The sequence below is a fragment of the Dermacentor andersoni genome, chromosome 5, assembly GCF_023375885.2.
Source record: "Dermacentor andersoni chromosome 5, qqDerAnde1_hic_scaffold, whole genome shotgun sequence".
NCBI classification, from domain to species: domain Eukaryota; kingdom Metazoa; phylum Arthropoda; class Arachnida; order Ixodida; family Ixodidae; genus Dermacentor; species Dermacentor andersoni.
Genome location: NC_092818.1, coordinates 67,682,542 through 67,699,465, shown reverse-complemented (window position 1 = coordinate 67,699,465; position 16,924 = coordinate 67,682,542). Strand labels below are relative to the sequence as shown.

The 16,924-nt window shown below is 50.3% G+C and overlaps 1 protein-coding gene across 1 annotated transcript in view; it reads right to left on the bottom strand.

Annotated features, from left to right (window-relative positions):
• The window catches only part of Cdc16 (cell division cycle protein 16), a 58,812-nt gene extending 54,733 nt beyond the window's left edge, over positions 1-4,079 (bottom strand). Inside the window, exons 1-6 of the mRNA XM_050178039.3 lie at positions 3,947-4,079; positions 3,341-3,395; positions 3,141-3,238; positions 3,019-3,057; positions 2,759-2,863; positions 117-276 (exon numbers count right to left, since the gene is read on the bottom strand). Coding sequence (XP_050033996.1) covers positions 117-276; positions 2,759-2,863; positions 3,019-3,057; positions 3,141-3,238; positions 3,341-3,395; positions 3,947-4,066 — 577 coding nt within the window. The 5' untranslated portion in view covers positions 4,067-4,079. The remainder of the gene's footprint in view (positions 1-116; positions 277-2,758; positions 2,864-3,018; positions 3,058-3,140; positions 3,239-3,340; positions 3,396-3,946) is intronic.
• Positions 4,080-16,924: the final 12,845 nt, after the last annotated feature.

Here is a 16,924-nt window from a genome sequence, read left to right as displayed (position 1 = left end):
TGGACTTCCTTCAACGTTTTGCAATTGGCAAGATGTGCAGGAATGACGTGCATGTCTCAGCATCCCACAGCCCGGTCACACATCACTTTTCTTGTTGCACACATCAGATAACTAACCTTCTTCTCGTGAAAGCATCTGATGCTTCACCAGTGCTTCGAATGCTTCGTAGCAGTGAATATCGAGGGCCAGCGCTTTCTTGTAGCACTCTGCAGCGACTGTGCGGTTCTCAATAGCCTCATTCGCCTTCCCTTTGAGCAGGTGTAGTGATGCCTCCAACTGTGAATTAAGTGCGAGGGTGTGGACACATGATTAGAAACTTATCAAAATTGAAGAAAATATCATGAAGACATGCATCATGCAGACTACCACTGTGGAAAGTCAGCCTAAGCAGAGTAGTTTAATATTTGCTGGTCAAAAAAAAGTTATCCGTCATCCTATGGGAGAGCTTTGTATGCTGCCCACCATGAATACGCAGTAGCGCCATCTGTCGTAAGGGGGCACTCAGCAAGTGGCGATGCAGCTTGGTGGTGTGTTGGCGTAGTTTTCTATGTGAATTTAATCACTTTCTACATTTTACTGTGTGCGGAGAAGCTCAAATGCTCAATGAACAATGCCTAAGACCTATTGTGTACTGAACTGTCACTCCGCCTACAGAAGGACAGACAAAAAGATGCTGTTCGCTGCTTTGCCAGGTGGCACTGTATGGAGTCAGAAGTGGAAACGAGTTACACTGTGGCGAGAAAGCGGGAGCTCCTCTTGCAATTGTCCATACATTCACGCGTGCGAGAAGCATTTTCACCCATAAGACATCATTTGTAGCAATGATTGTGCTATAAAAGGCAACGCTGTGACGGTGCAATCCCAAAGAGCAAAGCTAAGGGCCGACACCATTCCGCAGTGTGTTTGAGCATGCTGAACAAGGACTCACTGGTGCAAGTTGAAACAGATCAAACAGCACAAAATACAGAATAAAATGTGTGCGACAGCACCGTGTCTGTCGCCTACACTTCAAACCGTCTTTGTGCTACTGAATCACACAACTGCTTAAAGGCCTCTTATCTCACTTGTTAAAAAAGCTGATACCTTGACTATTACCACAAAAGCAAAGCAAATTGTAACCTGAGCATGCCAGTGCGACACTTTGGGCTTAGAAATCTATTGCTGGTATTGTTGTGCAAACATGTTCACACCTTTGTGCACAAGTAATTTGGCCAACGTTATTCTGGGCTATGCTTCAGAGCTGTATTAGGTATTTATTGATGGCACATATAAACACCAGAAAAAAAACATTTATTTTCTATCTCAATGTGCAAAACACGTAAAGAATAAGCGTAATCAACGATAACAAAAAATATCTTGCAGAAGCTTTTTCACTAATAAGAGCACAACACCATGCAGAAAGCGGGTTTCACCCCAAGTAACCTACGACTATAATTTTTACAGAAAGCTCTCGTCACATGAGAACCAAAGATGTACATTTCATTTGCTTTACATCAAGTGTTTTACACCAGTGCAGCTGGAAATCTTGTACTCGTCCACGACCGTGCATTCAAAAGATAGCGAGTTGCGTGCCAAACTTCTTCTTTCTCGTCCTGTGCTCTTGCTCTAAACGAAGAAATTACGCTTACTTCCTGTAATTCAGTGTTGGCTGAAAAAATTTAGCCAGAAACTTCATACTCAAACTGAATCCCGGCAAGAAAAAAAATTATTTTGCTATTTTGCCTGTACGCAACACTCGTCAATAATGGGTTAATAACGTAAACTGCGCATGCGAGACTAGTTAAGAATGTGGAAGTCGAATGACACGAGGATCTTTATTCTGGTGTCCTCTTGATGTGCAGCAAAAACACCTTTTGCATTTTCCCGAAAGTTCCTTCTTGTTGTGCGTAGAGATGTTTGCATCACAGCTTCTTGTCCCATACTTATATCCATATAACATGCAATCTCCTTCTTGAAAACTGCTGCTGTTGGTGTGTCTCTGTGCCAGCCACTAGAATCCTTGATAGTGGGTACTTAATGAGGTGCAGTACACGGCTCACAACTCTCCGAGTAATTTTTTACAAACTGGAGATCATCCAGCTCGGCCTCTGATGAAGCTTCTGATGAAACTACTTTGGACTCTTCTTGAAGTAGGCTTCAAGCTGATCGCGGCCTCAAGATACGGCTCTGCTTTTTCCGCATGTAGTGCAGCGCAGTGCTCCTGCTGCAAGATGTCCATCAGCACAGCTGAGTACATTAACATCAGAACATTCCCGGCCCTTACGTAGCACATATTGAGCTGTGGGACACCGTTACAAAGATGTAACAGTGTATTAACTGCTGTTCAGTCTTGCTCAGTTTGAATGGGAAAGCCTCTCTCTGATTAAATTGAAACTGTACCACCAACATGAAGCTTGTCCACCTTAAGAGGGTTTCTGCAGCTTGTGCGCAAGTATGAGCGAAACATTCATGCAACTACATATGCATAAAGCAATAAAACGATGGACACCGACCAAAAGAAGTACTAAAAAGGAATAAATGTAAAACATTGTGAACACTGTGAAAAAGGCTTCCATAGGGAAACCGGTACGTCCTTTAGATTTATTCCATTTTAGTACTTCTTTTGGTCGGTGTCCATCGTTTTGTTGCTTCATGCTTCATCGCGACCAGAAGGGCTTCCGTCAAACCCTCGACTTCAACTACATATGTAGTTCCCCATGCACCAAGCGCAGGAGAGAAGAAAATAAAAAAGGCGAGCTAATGCATTATGCTAACTCACCCGATGTTGAGAGATGGAGTCCGCACCACTACTCTCTGCGTGGCAGGCATCCAAGAGTGGTGCTTCTGAGATTTCAATTGCCTCTTTGTACTCCTTGCCTGCAATCTGAACAGGCATTACTGATCTCAGTGAGCAGAACAAGCGCACACCGTCTAAGAGACAACTTCTCGGCAATACATGTGTTATAACACACATGCCCACACATGCAGCAAACAAGCACAGCGCACGCCACTTCATGCCATCAAGACGTGAAAACTCACTCTGCTGGACACCGCTAATATCTTGAAATTGAGATTTGCCTGTCGAAAGAAAAAAAAGTGCACCACTGCTTCAACTCGCTGTGTTTTGCAACACGCGCATGAGCAACTGTGATAATACTCGCCTTGTGCAGGTTTCTACTTTCGATGCAGTGAGCTGCTCTGTGGTACTGCTTCGTCAGGTACAGACAATGGGCCATCGTATAAATATCATCCGCGTTTTCTGGGGGAGCAAGCGAAAATGAACGGCGATCGCAATGAAACCGAAGCAGCGCGAGAAAAAAGAGAGAAGAGTGCGAAGTTTGCAGTAACAGATGAAACGAACCTCTTGACAGCGATGCGAGCTTGTCAGCCCAGAACAATGCGGACGTGTACTGGTGCTGCGAGAGAAGGCATTGTGATCAGGTTCTGTCGGTGTTAGTGTGATGTTGTTAGTGACGTGAAATCCGCGAGCAAAAGTATACGGAGCACAAGCACGCCGAGGAAACTATTCTTAAATCAGACACACAAACTGAAACTGACGGTTGCACTGGAAAGTTGGCACTGCCAAGTTTGGGCTGCAGTCCTCAATTTAAATCTAGTACATTCATGCATTCATAGCCAGAGAATAAAACCGCCTTTATCGCGGAATCCCTGATCCCTGTACTTTTTTGGCCGGGCCTGGATGATATGATTTTGCTCCAATTCTTTTCCATTTATGTCAGCGGTCCGAAGGGTGCTCCGAATACGTCATCAGCAGGATCGGTCAGTCCTGAGCAGTGGATCACACGAAAGGAATAGAATCTAGCGAAAGAAATCGCTACATTACACCTGCCTTGGTTTCATGCGAGAGATTGCACGTGAAAAGAAACGTACAGTATGTATTGCAATGGTATGAAACACGCAAACAGCGCGTACAGAAGAATGCTAGCCGCAAAAAAACCATTCTTACCTTGTCGATGTACCACTGGACCATTTTTCTGTACCTTTCAAAATCGATTTGCTCGTTGCAGGAACGAATAATGGGGCTATCCCCACACGAATCGTATTTCAAATGGCCCTCGTCCGCCATTTCTAAACACAGCGTCACCGATACGAAACGGTAGCTTCGTAGCTGCTCTGTGATGGTGACGCTAAATAAACACAAGAAAAAAATCTTTTCTTTAAGAACATATAATCCAAACTTTATTGTTTCTTTTCTAAACTGAAATCTAAATTTTACTGTTACCGAGCGACTTTATAGAGCTCTGTTGAGTTTCGGTTTTCGTCCGCTATCAAGATTCATTAGGGGTATGCGACTCTTCGATACTTCGAATACCAAAGACCAGTGTGCTGTGTACGATTACTTTCTTCTGGACCTTTCGCCTAATACAAGCGGGATATGAAAATAACTCAAGTTTTAGAGTGAATGTTACAGCAAAATCGCAAGCTATAGGTGTGTGCATGCGCTTCAGATCTGATAGTTCTGGGTTATAATTTTAACATAACACAAAACATGTTTCTTGAGACTATTCTGAATCATTCTGGTGCAGGAGAACCGCGGCTATTGCGCAGATGATCCAGTTCCTGGACGAACATGTGGATCCCGCGTTGAATTGAATTGAACGGTGGGGTTTCACGCGCCAAAACCACGATTTCATAATGAGGCACGTCGTAGTGGGGACTCTGGATTAATTTTGACCACGGGAGGATCTTTAACGTGCCCCCTTTGAACGGGTCCTTGCATGTCCATTTTTCAGTTCGCAATTCAAGTATCTGTGTTTCGTAATACGAGTGCATGCCCCATAATCAGATGGTGGTTTTGGCACGTAATAACCCAGAATTGAATTATTTTTAGTGAATTTTGGGCTCCGTCTAAGTTTGTTGGCATGTTGGTTGTTTTTGTTGTTCTCCTGGGTGGCTCTGGCGCATGCCCACAGTGCGGGATTGGCCAAGAATCGGGTGGTTAAATTAGGTGTATAAAAACAAGGGAGTTAACGATTTGAACGTTCGAGCTTAAAAAGTAAAATTATTGTGTGTCGGAAAAAAGCAATCAGAAGGAAAGCGCGCTTAACAAGATCTAATCATAAATAAACGAATAAATAAATTAATAAATAAAAGAAAGCTATGGTGGGGAGGGAGGACGATCTGTCTAACATGGTAATCGACTGGTTTAAATTAGGTCATTTTGGATTGCCAAGCAAACATTTCTGTGGCTGAACTCAATAATGGAGGCTATAGGATCACAGGCACTGATAAATTTAGGCCAATATTGCGAAGCGGGATTTCGAGTAGTCATTTTCTTATAACAGAAAAACGCCTGCAAGACGACAAGAAATAGTCTATTGTCTCCGCTTCGCCACAGAATGAGCATAATGTTGGGGGGAACAGACCAGACCTGTGTAGATAGAAGTTCAACGTAGGTATGCGACAGGCGCAGCCTCGTGATGGACGCTTCAGTTTTTCGTGTTTGGCAAAAACCTCCATGCCAAGGGTATAGAAGATGTCGGTAATTCACAGAGTCGGTAATTGTGGTGCTTGATACTGCCTGCATAATGACACTCCTGCGAAATATAACAGCAGTGATATGAGGAGTCAAAGTGTAATAAGGGAGAATCGGGCTCGATGCCTTGGCTAGAAAAACTGCAATTTCATTTATAATTATTCCTTAATGGCCAGGCACCTAAATCAAACGCACGCTTCTCAAGTACCAAGGTACCAATGAACGAAATGCCCTCATTACGCGAGAATCACGAGAAGCAGCAAGGGATGAGCACAACGCTTTCAGATATAACCCCTTGACCGATTTTAATGAAATTTGTTGCATTTGAGAGATAAAGTCAAATTCTGGTGACTGTTGGAAGCGGAATTCCGATTTAGGGCCTGAAGTTTGCTAAAAGTATTTTAAAGAATTCGCAAGATCGAAGAAAATACACGCACGAAGTTTATAAATTAAAAGCTCTGCATCAAAAACAGATATCGCGGTTCTGTAAACGGTATCCATTAGATCATTCAAAGCGGACAAATGTGATATGCCAATCTATATCTTACGTGGATTTGTTACGTTGTGTACAAGGGTTCTGCCAAAGCTGTATTTTCATATTACTGTAATCAAGAAAGGAAGAGAATGACATCCCGGGCTCAACGATCATCATCAAGAGCGGAGGGCACGAGATCGGCGCTCGAACACCACCATGCATCTTGTTCTCCCTGCGTAGTGCTCCGAGCTACCGCCTGTTTGTTGGACTCGTCCAATAAACCTCTTTACGTTTGGTGGATAGTGCGGGGTACGCACATTGCCGGCACCCTGGAACTCCGATCCTGCACGTTGCACTCGACCATACAAACTGACGCTGCCCGACCGCCGCCACCTCTCCCGGCCGCCGTTTGCCCCGGCCCGGTTCGCCAGCGAGACCCCCGGTATTTTCGGGTACGGAAGACCAGGACGTCGAGGACTAGCTGTCGTCCTACGAAAAGGTTAGTGGACCCAACAAGTGGGATGACGCTGCTAAGTTGAGTACCGCAAACTTTTACCTGGCTGGCTCGGCGAAGCTGTGGTATACAAACCACGAATCTGAATTTGAGAACTGGTCCGCTTTCAAGGAGGCAATATCTGCCGTTTTCGGTCGCCCTGCCTTGCGGAAGTTACGCGCCGAACAACAGCTGCGCACACGGGCACAGGAACCAAATGAAACTTTTACCGCCTATATTGAGGACATAATCGATCTCTGCAGGCGCGCCGATGCCTCAGTGAGCGAAAGTGCCAAAATACAGCATATTATGAAGGGTGTCGACGACGATGTCTTTCGGATGCTTCTTACGAAGTGTCCTGGCACTGTGTCTGAAGTGGTAACCCTGTGCCACAGCTATGACGAATTCAGAAGGCAGCGGGCTCTCACCCGACGTTCATCTCAGACGTACAACCAACAACTCGCTGCACTGGACATCATGCCTGACCAGTCATACCTTCTCGCACAAATGAAAGAATTTGTGCGTGAGGAGGTGGCCCGTCAGGTGTCTCTCCTGCCGTTTGCTCAGCGTCAGGAGCTCCCACAGCAGCAGCAACTGCAGCGACCGATCCTGTTGGCTCCCGTGCTTCGACATGCCATTCAAAAACAGATTTCCGAGGCCATGCCGGTGCCCATTTAGCAACAACCTGTCGCCGCGCCTCTTAGTTACGCTGAGGCAGTAAAGCGGCAGCAGCTTCAACAGCCCTCACCGTCCCGTGGTGTGTCGTATGCTGCAGCCCCGATTCAGCCGTCTGTGACATGGGCTGCTTCCATCACTGCAAATCCCTGGCGAACGCGCGACAACCGGCCTATCTGTTTTGCATGCGGTGGCCCTGGTCATATCGCCCTATTCTGCCGCCGTCACGCGCCAGGATACTCAGACGCCCGTTCACCGAACTACATGGATGGTCCCCGCTCTCGTTATGAAAGTGCGGATCCCCAAACAAGCACGTCTTCGCGTGAATATCCGCAACCCACGTCTCGTCGCTCACCTTCACCCCGTCGCCGCTCCTTGCCGCCCATGCGTCGTCGACCAGCCCTTGAAAATGAGGGAAACTAGCCCCCGCAGTTCGTGAGGCAAGAACTGCGCTGTCGAAATGCTCAAATCCTCGAACTTTGCCTTAGAATATTGTCGAAGGTTTTGTAGAAGGCACCCGGGCATATGCTCTTGTCGATACCGGTGCTGCCGTTGCTGTTATAGATGCCACACTTTGCCGCAAGCTTCGAAAGGTGAGCACGCCTCTTGAGATGATCCCCTTACGTACGGCGAATTGAGACCCTGTTCGGCCTGTAGCTGCCTGCACTGCTCGACTTATCATCGCTAAAGAGCACTACATTGTTGAGTTTATCGTCCTTTCATCCTGCTTGCACGACGTCATACTTGGCTGGGACTTTCTATTGTAGTAATCGCACCGCTGGCACGAGTTGTTGGGGTCTCGGTGCTGACGCCCGTTATTGCCAATGGGTCGCAAGCCCCAAGGGTAGCGTTGGCCTGGCGGCCTGGGGCACTGGAAGCATCCGAAGGTCCCGGCAAAGCAAGAGAAGACTGGTAACAGAACAACTTGTTTATTCTAACATAGCAAAAGAGCGGCCGGTCAGGTCGACCGAAGTGGAGAGACGGGAGAGCACGTAACTCAACAGTACAAATCGGAGCCTCTCTCCTGGCGTCCGGGGGCAGCTGCTCTTATACTCTCGGCGTCGCGGTCCAAAAGGGAAGGTCACGGGAAGAGCCCACGCGACGGCGGAGCATGAGCCCACGACGGCGCGCACGGTCGAGCCGAGAGACATGTTGAGCCGAGAGACATGGTGAACCGAGTGTAGTGACGCATCGCCAACCCGCCCACACGACGGCGCGCACGGTCGAGCCGAGAGACCTCCTGGCTCCTCATTTGGGGAACTCCGCTCCCCGGCTGCCGCGCTTTGACAAGCGAGGGCACACACACACACACGCACACACGAAGACACGTGGCACTGAAACACGCCTGGACACGCTTGGCGGGGAAGCGTTGCGGCGGCGTCGCACGGGCCAAAATGTCCGCCGCTTTGAACGAAGCCCCGGCGTCCGTTGCATCCGCGCCGGCATTACCGCGCGTTGTAGGCGAAACGTAACAGACCGCCCCGCCGGGGGAAGGAGATCCCGAAGGTCAGGGGACTGCATCCGCTGTCCGGAGGGATGTCGCTCGATGATGCTCATAACCGAAGTCGGGCGTCCTTTGGCGTTTCTTGAGCGCAGCGCACAGAGAAGGCCTCGTTCTCACGTTCAGGTGCACACAGGACACTGCAAAGTGACTTCGGGAGAGTTGACATTTTTGTTCTCGTTTCCGGCAAGCGTTAGAACTACGCCGAAAGTCAACCGCTCAGTCAGCAAGCACGGCACAACCCTCACTAAGCCCTGCCAGGCTCTTTCCCCTTTTATACTGCTGCCTAGTTCCTTACAGTAGTTTAGCAGCACTCAGAACGCGTCCACAAATCGGAAAATTGCACTAGAAAGCACATCATCACTTTGAAACACTACACAAAAGCAATAAGTTAAAAAAAATCCTGCCTCAGGAAGAAAAACATCAGTAACAAGCAATTTTGAGGCTGATTCCCACGTTAGGGGCTTCGACTTAAGCCATCGGCGTTACCGTTGAGACTCCCCTTTTTGTAACGCACCTCAAAGGAATATTGTTGCAAAGCGAGGCTCCAGCGCAGGAGGCGGCCATTTTTGGGAGAGATGGTCTGCAGCCATTGGAGAGGGCAGTGATCCGTTTCAATGATAAACCTCGAGCCGGCTAGGTAACATGACAATTTCTGAACGACCCACACGATACACGCACACTCTTTCTCGGTGGCGCTATACGCCTGCTCACGACTGGTCAGCTTACGACTAGCATACAGGACGGGGTGTTCTACTTCTCCATTTTCCCGTTGGCACAGTACAACGCCCATGCCTCGCTCACTAGCATCACACTGAACAACGAACCCTTTTGTGTAGTCGGGCGATCGTAGCACAGGCTGGCTTGTTAGGGCGCTCTTTAGGGCGCTAAAAGCTCTTTCCTTCGTCTCATCCCAGACGACTGTTTGCGGCTCTGTCTTTCTTAGAGCATCCGTCAAGGGAGCCGCGATATCAGAGTACCTGGGGATGTACCTCTGATAGTAGCCGGCGACACCTAAGAACGACCGAATATCGGTCTTCGTGCGCGGTTGCGGGAAGTCTCGCACAGCGGCCACCTTTATTTCAGAGGGGCGGCGTCGACCCCGACCAATCACGTGTCCGAGGTAGACAACCTCGGCCTGTGCTAACTGGCACTTGGGAGCCTTGACTGTCAAGCCCGCATCGCGCAGGCGGGTTAGCACTGCCCGCAAGTGCGCCATATGCTCAGGCCAGGATGCGGAGAATATCGCTACGTCGTCTAGATACGGTAAAGCGAATTCTTGCTGTCCCCGCAACACTTTATCCATGAGGCTTGAAAAGCAGTATGGCGCGTTCTTCAAACCAAAACTCAAAACTTTAGGACGGAATGTCCCCATGGGTGAAATGAACGCCGCATACCTACTAGCCTCTTCTGTAAGTGGAACCTGCCAATAACCCCTGACAAGATCTAGGGTGGAAATAAACTGAGCGCTACTCACTCTCTCAAGGCGCTCCTCGATGTTAGGGATCGGATAAATTTGATCCTTAGTGATGGAATTAAGCCTGCGGTAGTCGACGCAAGGACGAGGTTCCTTGCCCGGTACCTCAACTAAAATCAAAGGGGAGGTATAATCACTCTCACCCGCTTCAATAACACCGAGCTGTAGCATTTTCTTTACCTCAGCCTCCATAATATCGCTCTGGCGGGGTGACACCCGGTACGCCTTGGATCGTACTGGCTCTGGGGAGGTAAGTTCTATGTCATGAGTAAGGACAGAAGTCCTACCAGGCCTCTCAGAGAACAGACCTTGAAACTCTTGTAAGAGCTGGTGTAGTTCGGTTTTCTGCTCAGGCGACAGCGATGCTTTACTTATTAAGTCACTAATGACTTGATCGGTGTCTTTCCTGTTTGTCACTGAGCCTAGTCCCGGAAGCTCGACCGGAAGCTCTTCGGGCACGTTTACCATCATGCACACCACTGCTTCCCGTTGCTTATAGGGTTTGAGCAGATTACAGTGGTAAACTTGCTGTGCTTTCCGCTTTCCTGGCAGACTCACCACGTAGTTAACGTCCGACAGTTTTTGAACAATCCGTGCTGGGCCCTCCCACTGCACGTCGAGTTTGTTCTTTAGCGATGTGCGCAATATCATGACCTCATCGCCCACCTCAAAACGACGGGCCCTGGCTGTCCGATCATAATAAACCTTGGCCCTCTGCTGGGCCTCTGCCATTGCTTCACCTGACAACTCCTGTGCCCTTCTTAAGCGTTCGAGGAGCTTAAGCACGTACTCTACCACGACTGGGTCGTCGCCCCTGCCTTCCCATGACTCTCGAAGCATGCGAAGCGGAGATCGCAGCGAGCGACCGTACACCAGCTCAGCTGGCGAAAACCCCGTAGCCGCATGCGGCGCGGTCCTTAATGCAAACATCACTCCAGGCAGACACAGCTCCCAGTCAGTTTGATGTTCAAAACACAATGCTCTCAACACGCGCTTCATGACGGAGTGGAGCTTCTCCACGGAATTCGACTGGGGGTGGTGCACTGAGCTGTGTAACAGCCTTACCCCGCACCTTTCGAGAAAGGCTGTCGTCAAAGCGCTAGTAAACACTGTGCCCTGATCTGACTGGATTTCTGCAGGAAAACCAACTCGCGCAAATATGGATAGTAGTGCATTGACTATCTCAACTGAGCTGAGTTCTTTAAGCGGCACTGCTTCAGGGAACTTTGTCGCTGGGCAGATCACAGTCAAAATGTGTCGGTACCCCGTGGCTGTTACCGGCAGAGGTCCCACTGTATCAATAACGAGCCGTCTAAAAGGCTCCGTAATGATAGGTACCAACTTCAACGGCGCCCTCGATTTGTCCCCTGGCTTGCCCACCCGCTGACAGGTGTCGCATGTCTTCACAAAGTGGTCTGCGTCCCGAAAACACCCTGGCCAATAGTACTCCTGCAAGAGACGGTCCTTAGTTTTCTTAACTCCTAGGTGCCCGGACCACGAACCCCCATGCGACAAGCGCAACAGATCCTGACGATAGCATTGAGGCACGATCAGCTGATCGAACTCCACTCCCCTGCGGTCTAGATACTTCCGGTACAGGACCCCACCTCTTTCCACAAAGCGAGCATTTTTCTTGGCGATACCTTCCTTGATAATGCAGCGTATGTTTTCTAGGCTGCCATCCTTCTTTTGCTCGGCTATCAAAGCCGACCGGCTGACTTTTAGCAACCTGTTAAGTCCGTCTGACGTAGGCGCGATGAGCAAATCTGGAGACAGCTCTTCTAACTTTCCCGTGTCGGGATTTTCCTCTCCAGTATCTGGTGCCTTTAACGCTACAGGCTCAATTTTATTCAGTTCGGGCGTGCTCTGAATACCAGCTTGCTGCGCCTCTGACCCTTTTTCATCGTTCAACAACGTCGGCCCCGCAACTACCGCCTTTGCAGCGAGCTCCCGAACCTTCGATCTGGTTAAGGCCTGAACGCTAGCCTCACCAAACAAAAGCCCCTTCTCGCGCAGGAGGTGATCGGACCTGTTCGAAAATAGGTACGGGTACTGGGGGGGCAGCATAGATGACACTGCGGCCTCCGTCTCAAGTGCTCCGAAAGGTCCTTCAATAAGCACTTTTGCTACCGGCAGACACACGCTATGAGCTTCCACTGCTTGCTTGATCCATGCGCACTCGCCCGTGAACATATCGGGTTCTACGTAAGAGGGGTGAACTACATCCATTGTAGCTGCGGAATCGCGAAGCACTCGGCACTCTTTCCCGTTCACGAGGAGGTCTCGCATGTAAGGCTCGAGAAGCTTCATGTTCTCGTCAGTGCTGCATAAAGACAAAAACGCGACTTTTGTTTTTGTTTCTGGACACTGCGCCGAAAAGTGACCCGGCTTCTGACACGTATAACACACGCGCGCTTGCCTCGTCTCGAACCGCTTTCTGCGTTCGGCTTCGGTTGCCGCCGTCTCCGTACGTTCGGTCGGACACTGCGCCGAAAAGTGACCCGGCTTCTGGCACGTATAACAAACGCGCGCTTGCCTCGTCTCGAACCGCTTTCTGCGTTCGGCTTCGGTTGCCGCCGTCTCCTTACGTTCGGTCGGACTGCTTTCACTCGCATCCGAACTACGTGTGTCCCCCTTTGCTCTCATGGGCGTGAACTTTGGCCTCTCAAACTTGGAGCCAAATTCACCCTTTTGACCGTCCTTAGCTCCACGAGCCCGACGCGTCACAAACTCCTCGGCTAACTCAGCGGCTCTAGCCACCGTACTAACGTCTGGCCTATCCAAGACCCAGTACCGCACGTTCTCAGGTAACCGACTATAAAACTGTTCTAGCCCGAAACACTGCAGAACTTTCTCGTGGTCACCAAACGCTTTCTCTTCTTTGAGCCACTCCTGCATGTTTGACATAAGCCTGTACGCAAACTCTGTATATGACTCACTTCTGCCTTTCTCATTTTCCCGAAACTTCCGACGGAACGCCTCCGCTGACAGCCGGTACTTTTTTAGCAGACTCGATTTCACTTTGTCGAAATCCTCTGCCTCCTCTCTCTCCAAGCGAGCGACTACGTCGGCCGCCTCGCCGGGTAGCAAAGTGAGCAAGCGCTGTGGCCACGTTTCCCGAGAGAACCCCTGCTTCTCGCACGTTCGCTCAAAGTTAACCAGGAACAAACCAATGTCCTCTCCAAGCTTAAACGGCCGCATCAGGTCAGTCATTTTGAACAATACTCGTTCTCCTGCACCGTGTGCCTGACTTCCATTACGAGCGCGTTCCATCTCTAACTCGAGACGCTTCATTTCCAAAGCGTGTTGACGGTCGCGCCCTTCTTTTTCTTTCTCTTTTTGTTCTTTAAGTTCGCGCTCATCTTTCTCTTTCTGTTCTTTACGTTCGCGCTCATCTTTCTCTTTCTGTTCTTTAAGTTCGCGCTCCTGTTTCTCTTTTTGCTCCTCCCTCTCCTCAATGGTCTCAAGGCATTCCGACAGCTCGTCATCCTCAGCTTCTAACTCAAGAATAGCCCTTAGCAGTTCTGGTTTTCTGAGTTTGTCTGAGACATCCAGACCCAACTCTCTCGCAAGCTCCAGCAATTTCGGTTTGCGCAACGACTTCAAATCCATGGCTGCTCTGAATGCTGCTTTCTCTACTGCCTACTATTGTCTTGCCGCAAACTAACCCGGCAGCAACGACAACCCCAATTACCAGCTCTGTTTCTAACACTAACAAAAGCCTGGCAAAACTCAGAAGAAGAAAGTCCCGCACTTACCAAACCTCGCCGCCAAGAATTCAGCGCAGTCGTTCCGCTGCAGGCAACCAGTCGTCACACAGGGCTCGTTGCACTGCTCCCGGATGGTCGTTGTGCTGCTCAGCATACAGTCAACCGCATCTCTTCGCTGCTGGCCTCCGTTGTCGCGATCTCACCGCTGGCAACCAGATGTAGTAATCGCACCGCTGGCACGAGTTGTTGGGGTCTCGGTGCTGACGCCCGTTATTGCCAATGGGTCGCAAGCCCCAAGGGTAGCGTTGGCCTGGCGGCCTGGGGCACTGGAAGCATCCGAAGGTCCCGGCAAAGCAAGAGAAGACTGGTAACAGAACAACTTGTTTATTCTAACATAGCAAAAGAGCGGCCGGTCAGGTCGACCGAAGTGGAGAGACGGGAGAGCACGTAACTCAACAGTACAAATCGGAGCCTCTCTCCTGGCGTCCGGGGGCAGCTGCTCTTATACTCTCGGCGTCGCGGTCCAAAAGGGAAGGTCACGGGAAGAGCCCACGCGACGGCGGAGCATGAGCCCACGACGGCGCGCACGGTCGAGCCGAGAGACATGTTGAGCCGAGAGACATGGTGAACCGAGTGTAGTGACGCATCGCCAACCCGCCCACACGACGGCGCGCACGGTCGAGCCGAGAGACCTCCTGGCTCCTCATTTGGGGAACTCCGCTCCCCGGCTGCCGCGCTTTGACAAGCGAGGGCACACACACACACACGCACACACGAAGACACGTGGCACTGAAACACGCCTGGACACGCTTGGCGGGGAAGCGTTGCGGCGGCGTCGCACGGGCCAAAATGTCCGCCGCTTTGAACGAAGCCCCGGCGTCCGTTGCATCCGCGCCGGCATTACCGCGCGTTGTAGGCGAAACGTAACACTATCCTATAATCACGCCGTTATTGATTGTGCCAGATCTGAACTTGAGCTCTTCCCGTTGTGTGACCGGTCGTACAACCCCGCTCATCAAGCCGCACACAAACTAGTCGTAACAGAAGACACAGAAATTCTGCCGACAGCAGCTGTTTTGCTCCCCGTGTTCTGCAACCGCATATGTGACGAAGCTGCATTCTTTGAACCATCACGCCTCCTTCTAAGTCGGAAGCCACTTCTGCCTTATTCGACCCTCTCTATTTCGATGGAACAAGCGCTCTCTGCCTCACAAATCCTCTTCCGTATCCCATCAAACTGCTTAAAGGTGAATCCCTTGGATGCGTGCAACCCATTGACATCGGCCAAATTTTTTCCGTGCAGCAAGATTCAGCTCTACGCGACCTCAACGTCGTCAGTGCTCTTCATCCTTCTGATGTACCAGCTGCCGACCTATTCGATTCGTCGATCGCAGACGGACTGTCGCCATCTGAAAGCTCTGCTCTTCTCCAGCTGCTCTACCAGCTCCGTGACTCTTTCGACGTTGCCCAACGTGCCCTTGGCCGAACTTCTATCATTGTTCACTACATCGACACCGGCTCCAACTCGCCAGCGTGACAACGCCCTTACCGTGTCTCCATCGCGGAACGTCAAGTTATTACCGACCAGGTTGACGATATGCTTAAACGCGATGTTATTCGCCCTTCACAAAGTCCGTGGGCATCCCCTGTGGTTCTCGTTAAAAAAAACAGGAGGGATCGATTCGCTTCCGCGTGGATTACCGGCGCCTAAACAAGGTCATTCGAAAATACGTGTACCCTTTACCCAGAATTGACGATGCCCTTGATTGCCTACAAGGTGCTGAGTTTTTTTCATCGTTAGATTTGCGTTCCGGGTATTGGCAGCTGCCTTTAGCAGAGGCCGACTGTTCAAAGACAGCCTTCGTCATGCCTGACGGTCTATATATATATGAATTCAATGTCATGCCCCTCCGGCCTCTGCAATGCGCCTGCTACCTTCGAGCGCATGATGGAGTCGATTCTGCAGGGTTTGAAGTGGCACATATGTCTCTGCTACCTCGACGACATTGTTGTCTTTGCGCCAGATTTTGCAACCAATCTCGAACGCCTCAGCCATGTCCTGACGTGTCTGAAGACCGCTCAGCTCCAACTAAATGTCAAGTGCCGCTTTCCTGCGCGAAAACTTACAATTCTCAGTAACGTCGTATCAAAGGACGGTGTGCTTCCGGACCCGGCTAAACTATGTGCCGTGACCGACCTCCCCAAACCGATGACTCTAAAGCAGTTACGAAGCTTCAAGGGTTATGCTTCTACTTTCGCCGGTTTGTGCGCAACTTCGCCTCTATAATTGCGCCTTTGACCCAACTTTTAAGCAGCGCCTCCAATATCCCGTCACGGTCTTCTGAGTGTGACCAAGCCATCTCCACCCTTCGCCGTCTCCTGACGTCACCACCTATACTGCGCCACTACGATCCTACGGCCGCAACTGAGGTTCACACAGACGCCAGCGGTATCGGCCTCGGTGCTGTTCTCGCACAACGAAAGCCTGGGTTCGCAGAGTATGTCGTCGCATACGCCAGCAGAACGCTCACCAAGGCTGAGTCAAACTATAGCGTCAGCGAGAAATAATGCTTGGCAATAGTCTGGGCGCTTGTCAAGTTCCGTCCTTATATGGCCGCACGTTTGATGTAGTTACGGACCATCATGCATTATGTTGGTTGAATTCGCTGAAGGATCCGTCAGGTCGCTTTGCCCGCTGGGCTCTTCGACTTCAAGAGTTTGACATCCGCGTTATATATCGTTCAGGACGCAAGCATGCCCATGCTGATGCACTGTCGCGGTCACCACTATACACCGAAACTGCGTCCATATCCACTATAGACCACCCATTGTCAGCTCTTGACGTCGCCACCGTCTCCTCTGCACATCGCCACGATCCCTGGATCGCTTCGCTTCTTGACGTTTTATCCGAGGCACCCATCCTTTCGACCACTCGAACACTGCGACGCCAAGCTTCGCACTTCAGCATCCGTGATGGCCTCTTGTACCGGCGCAACTACTTGCCAGATGGTAGGAAGTGGCTTCTAGTTATCCCACGAACGCTGCGCTCTACAATCTGCGCTTCCTTTCACTCCGACCCGCACTGTGCTTACGGCGGTGCGGGTCGGAGTGAAAGGA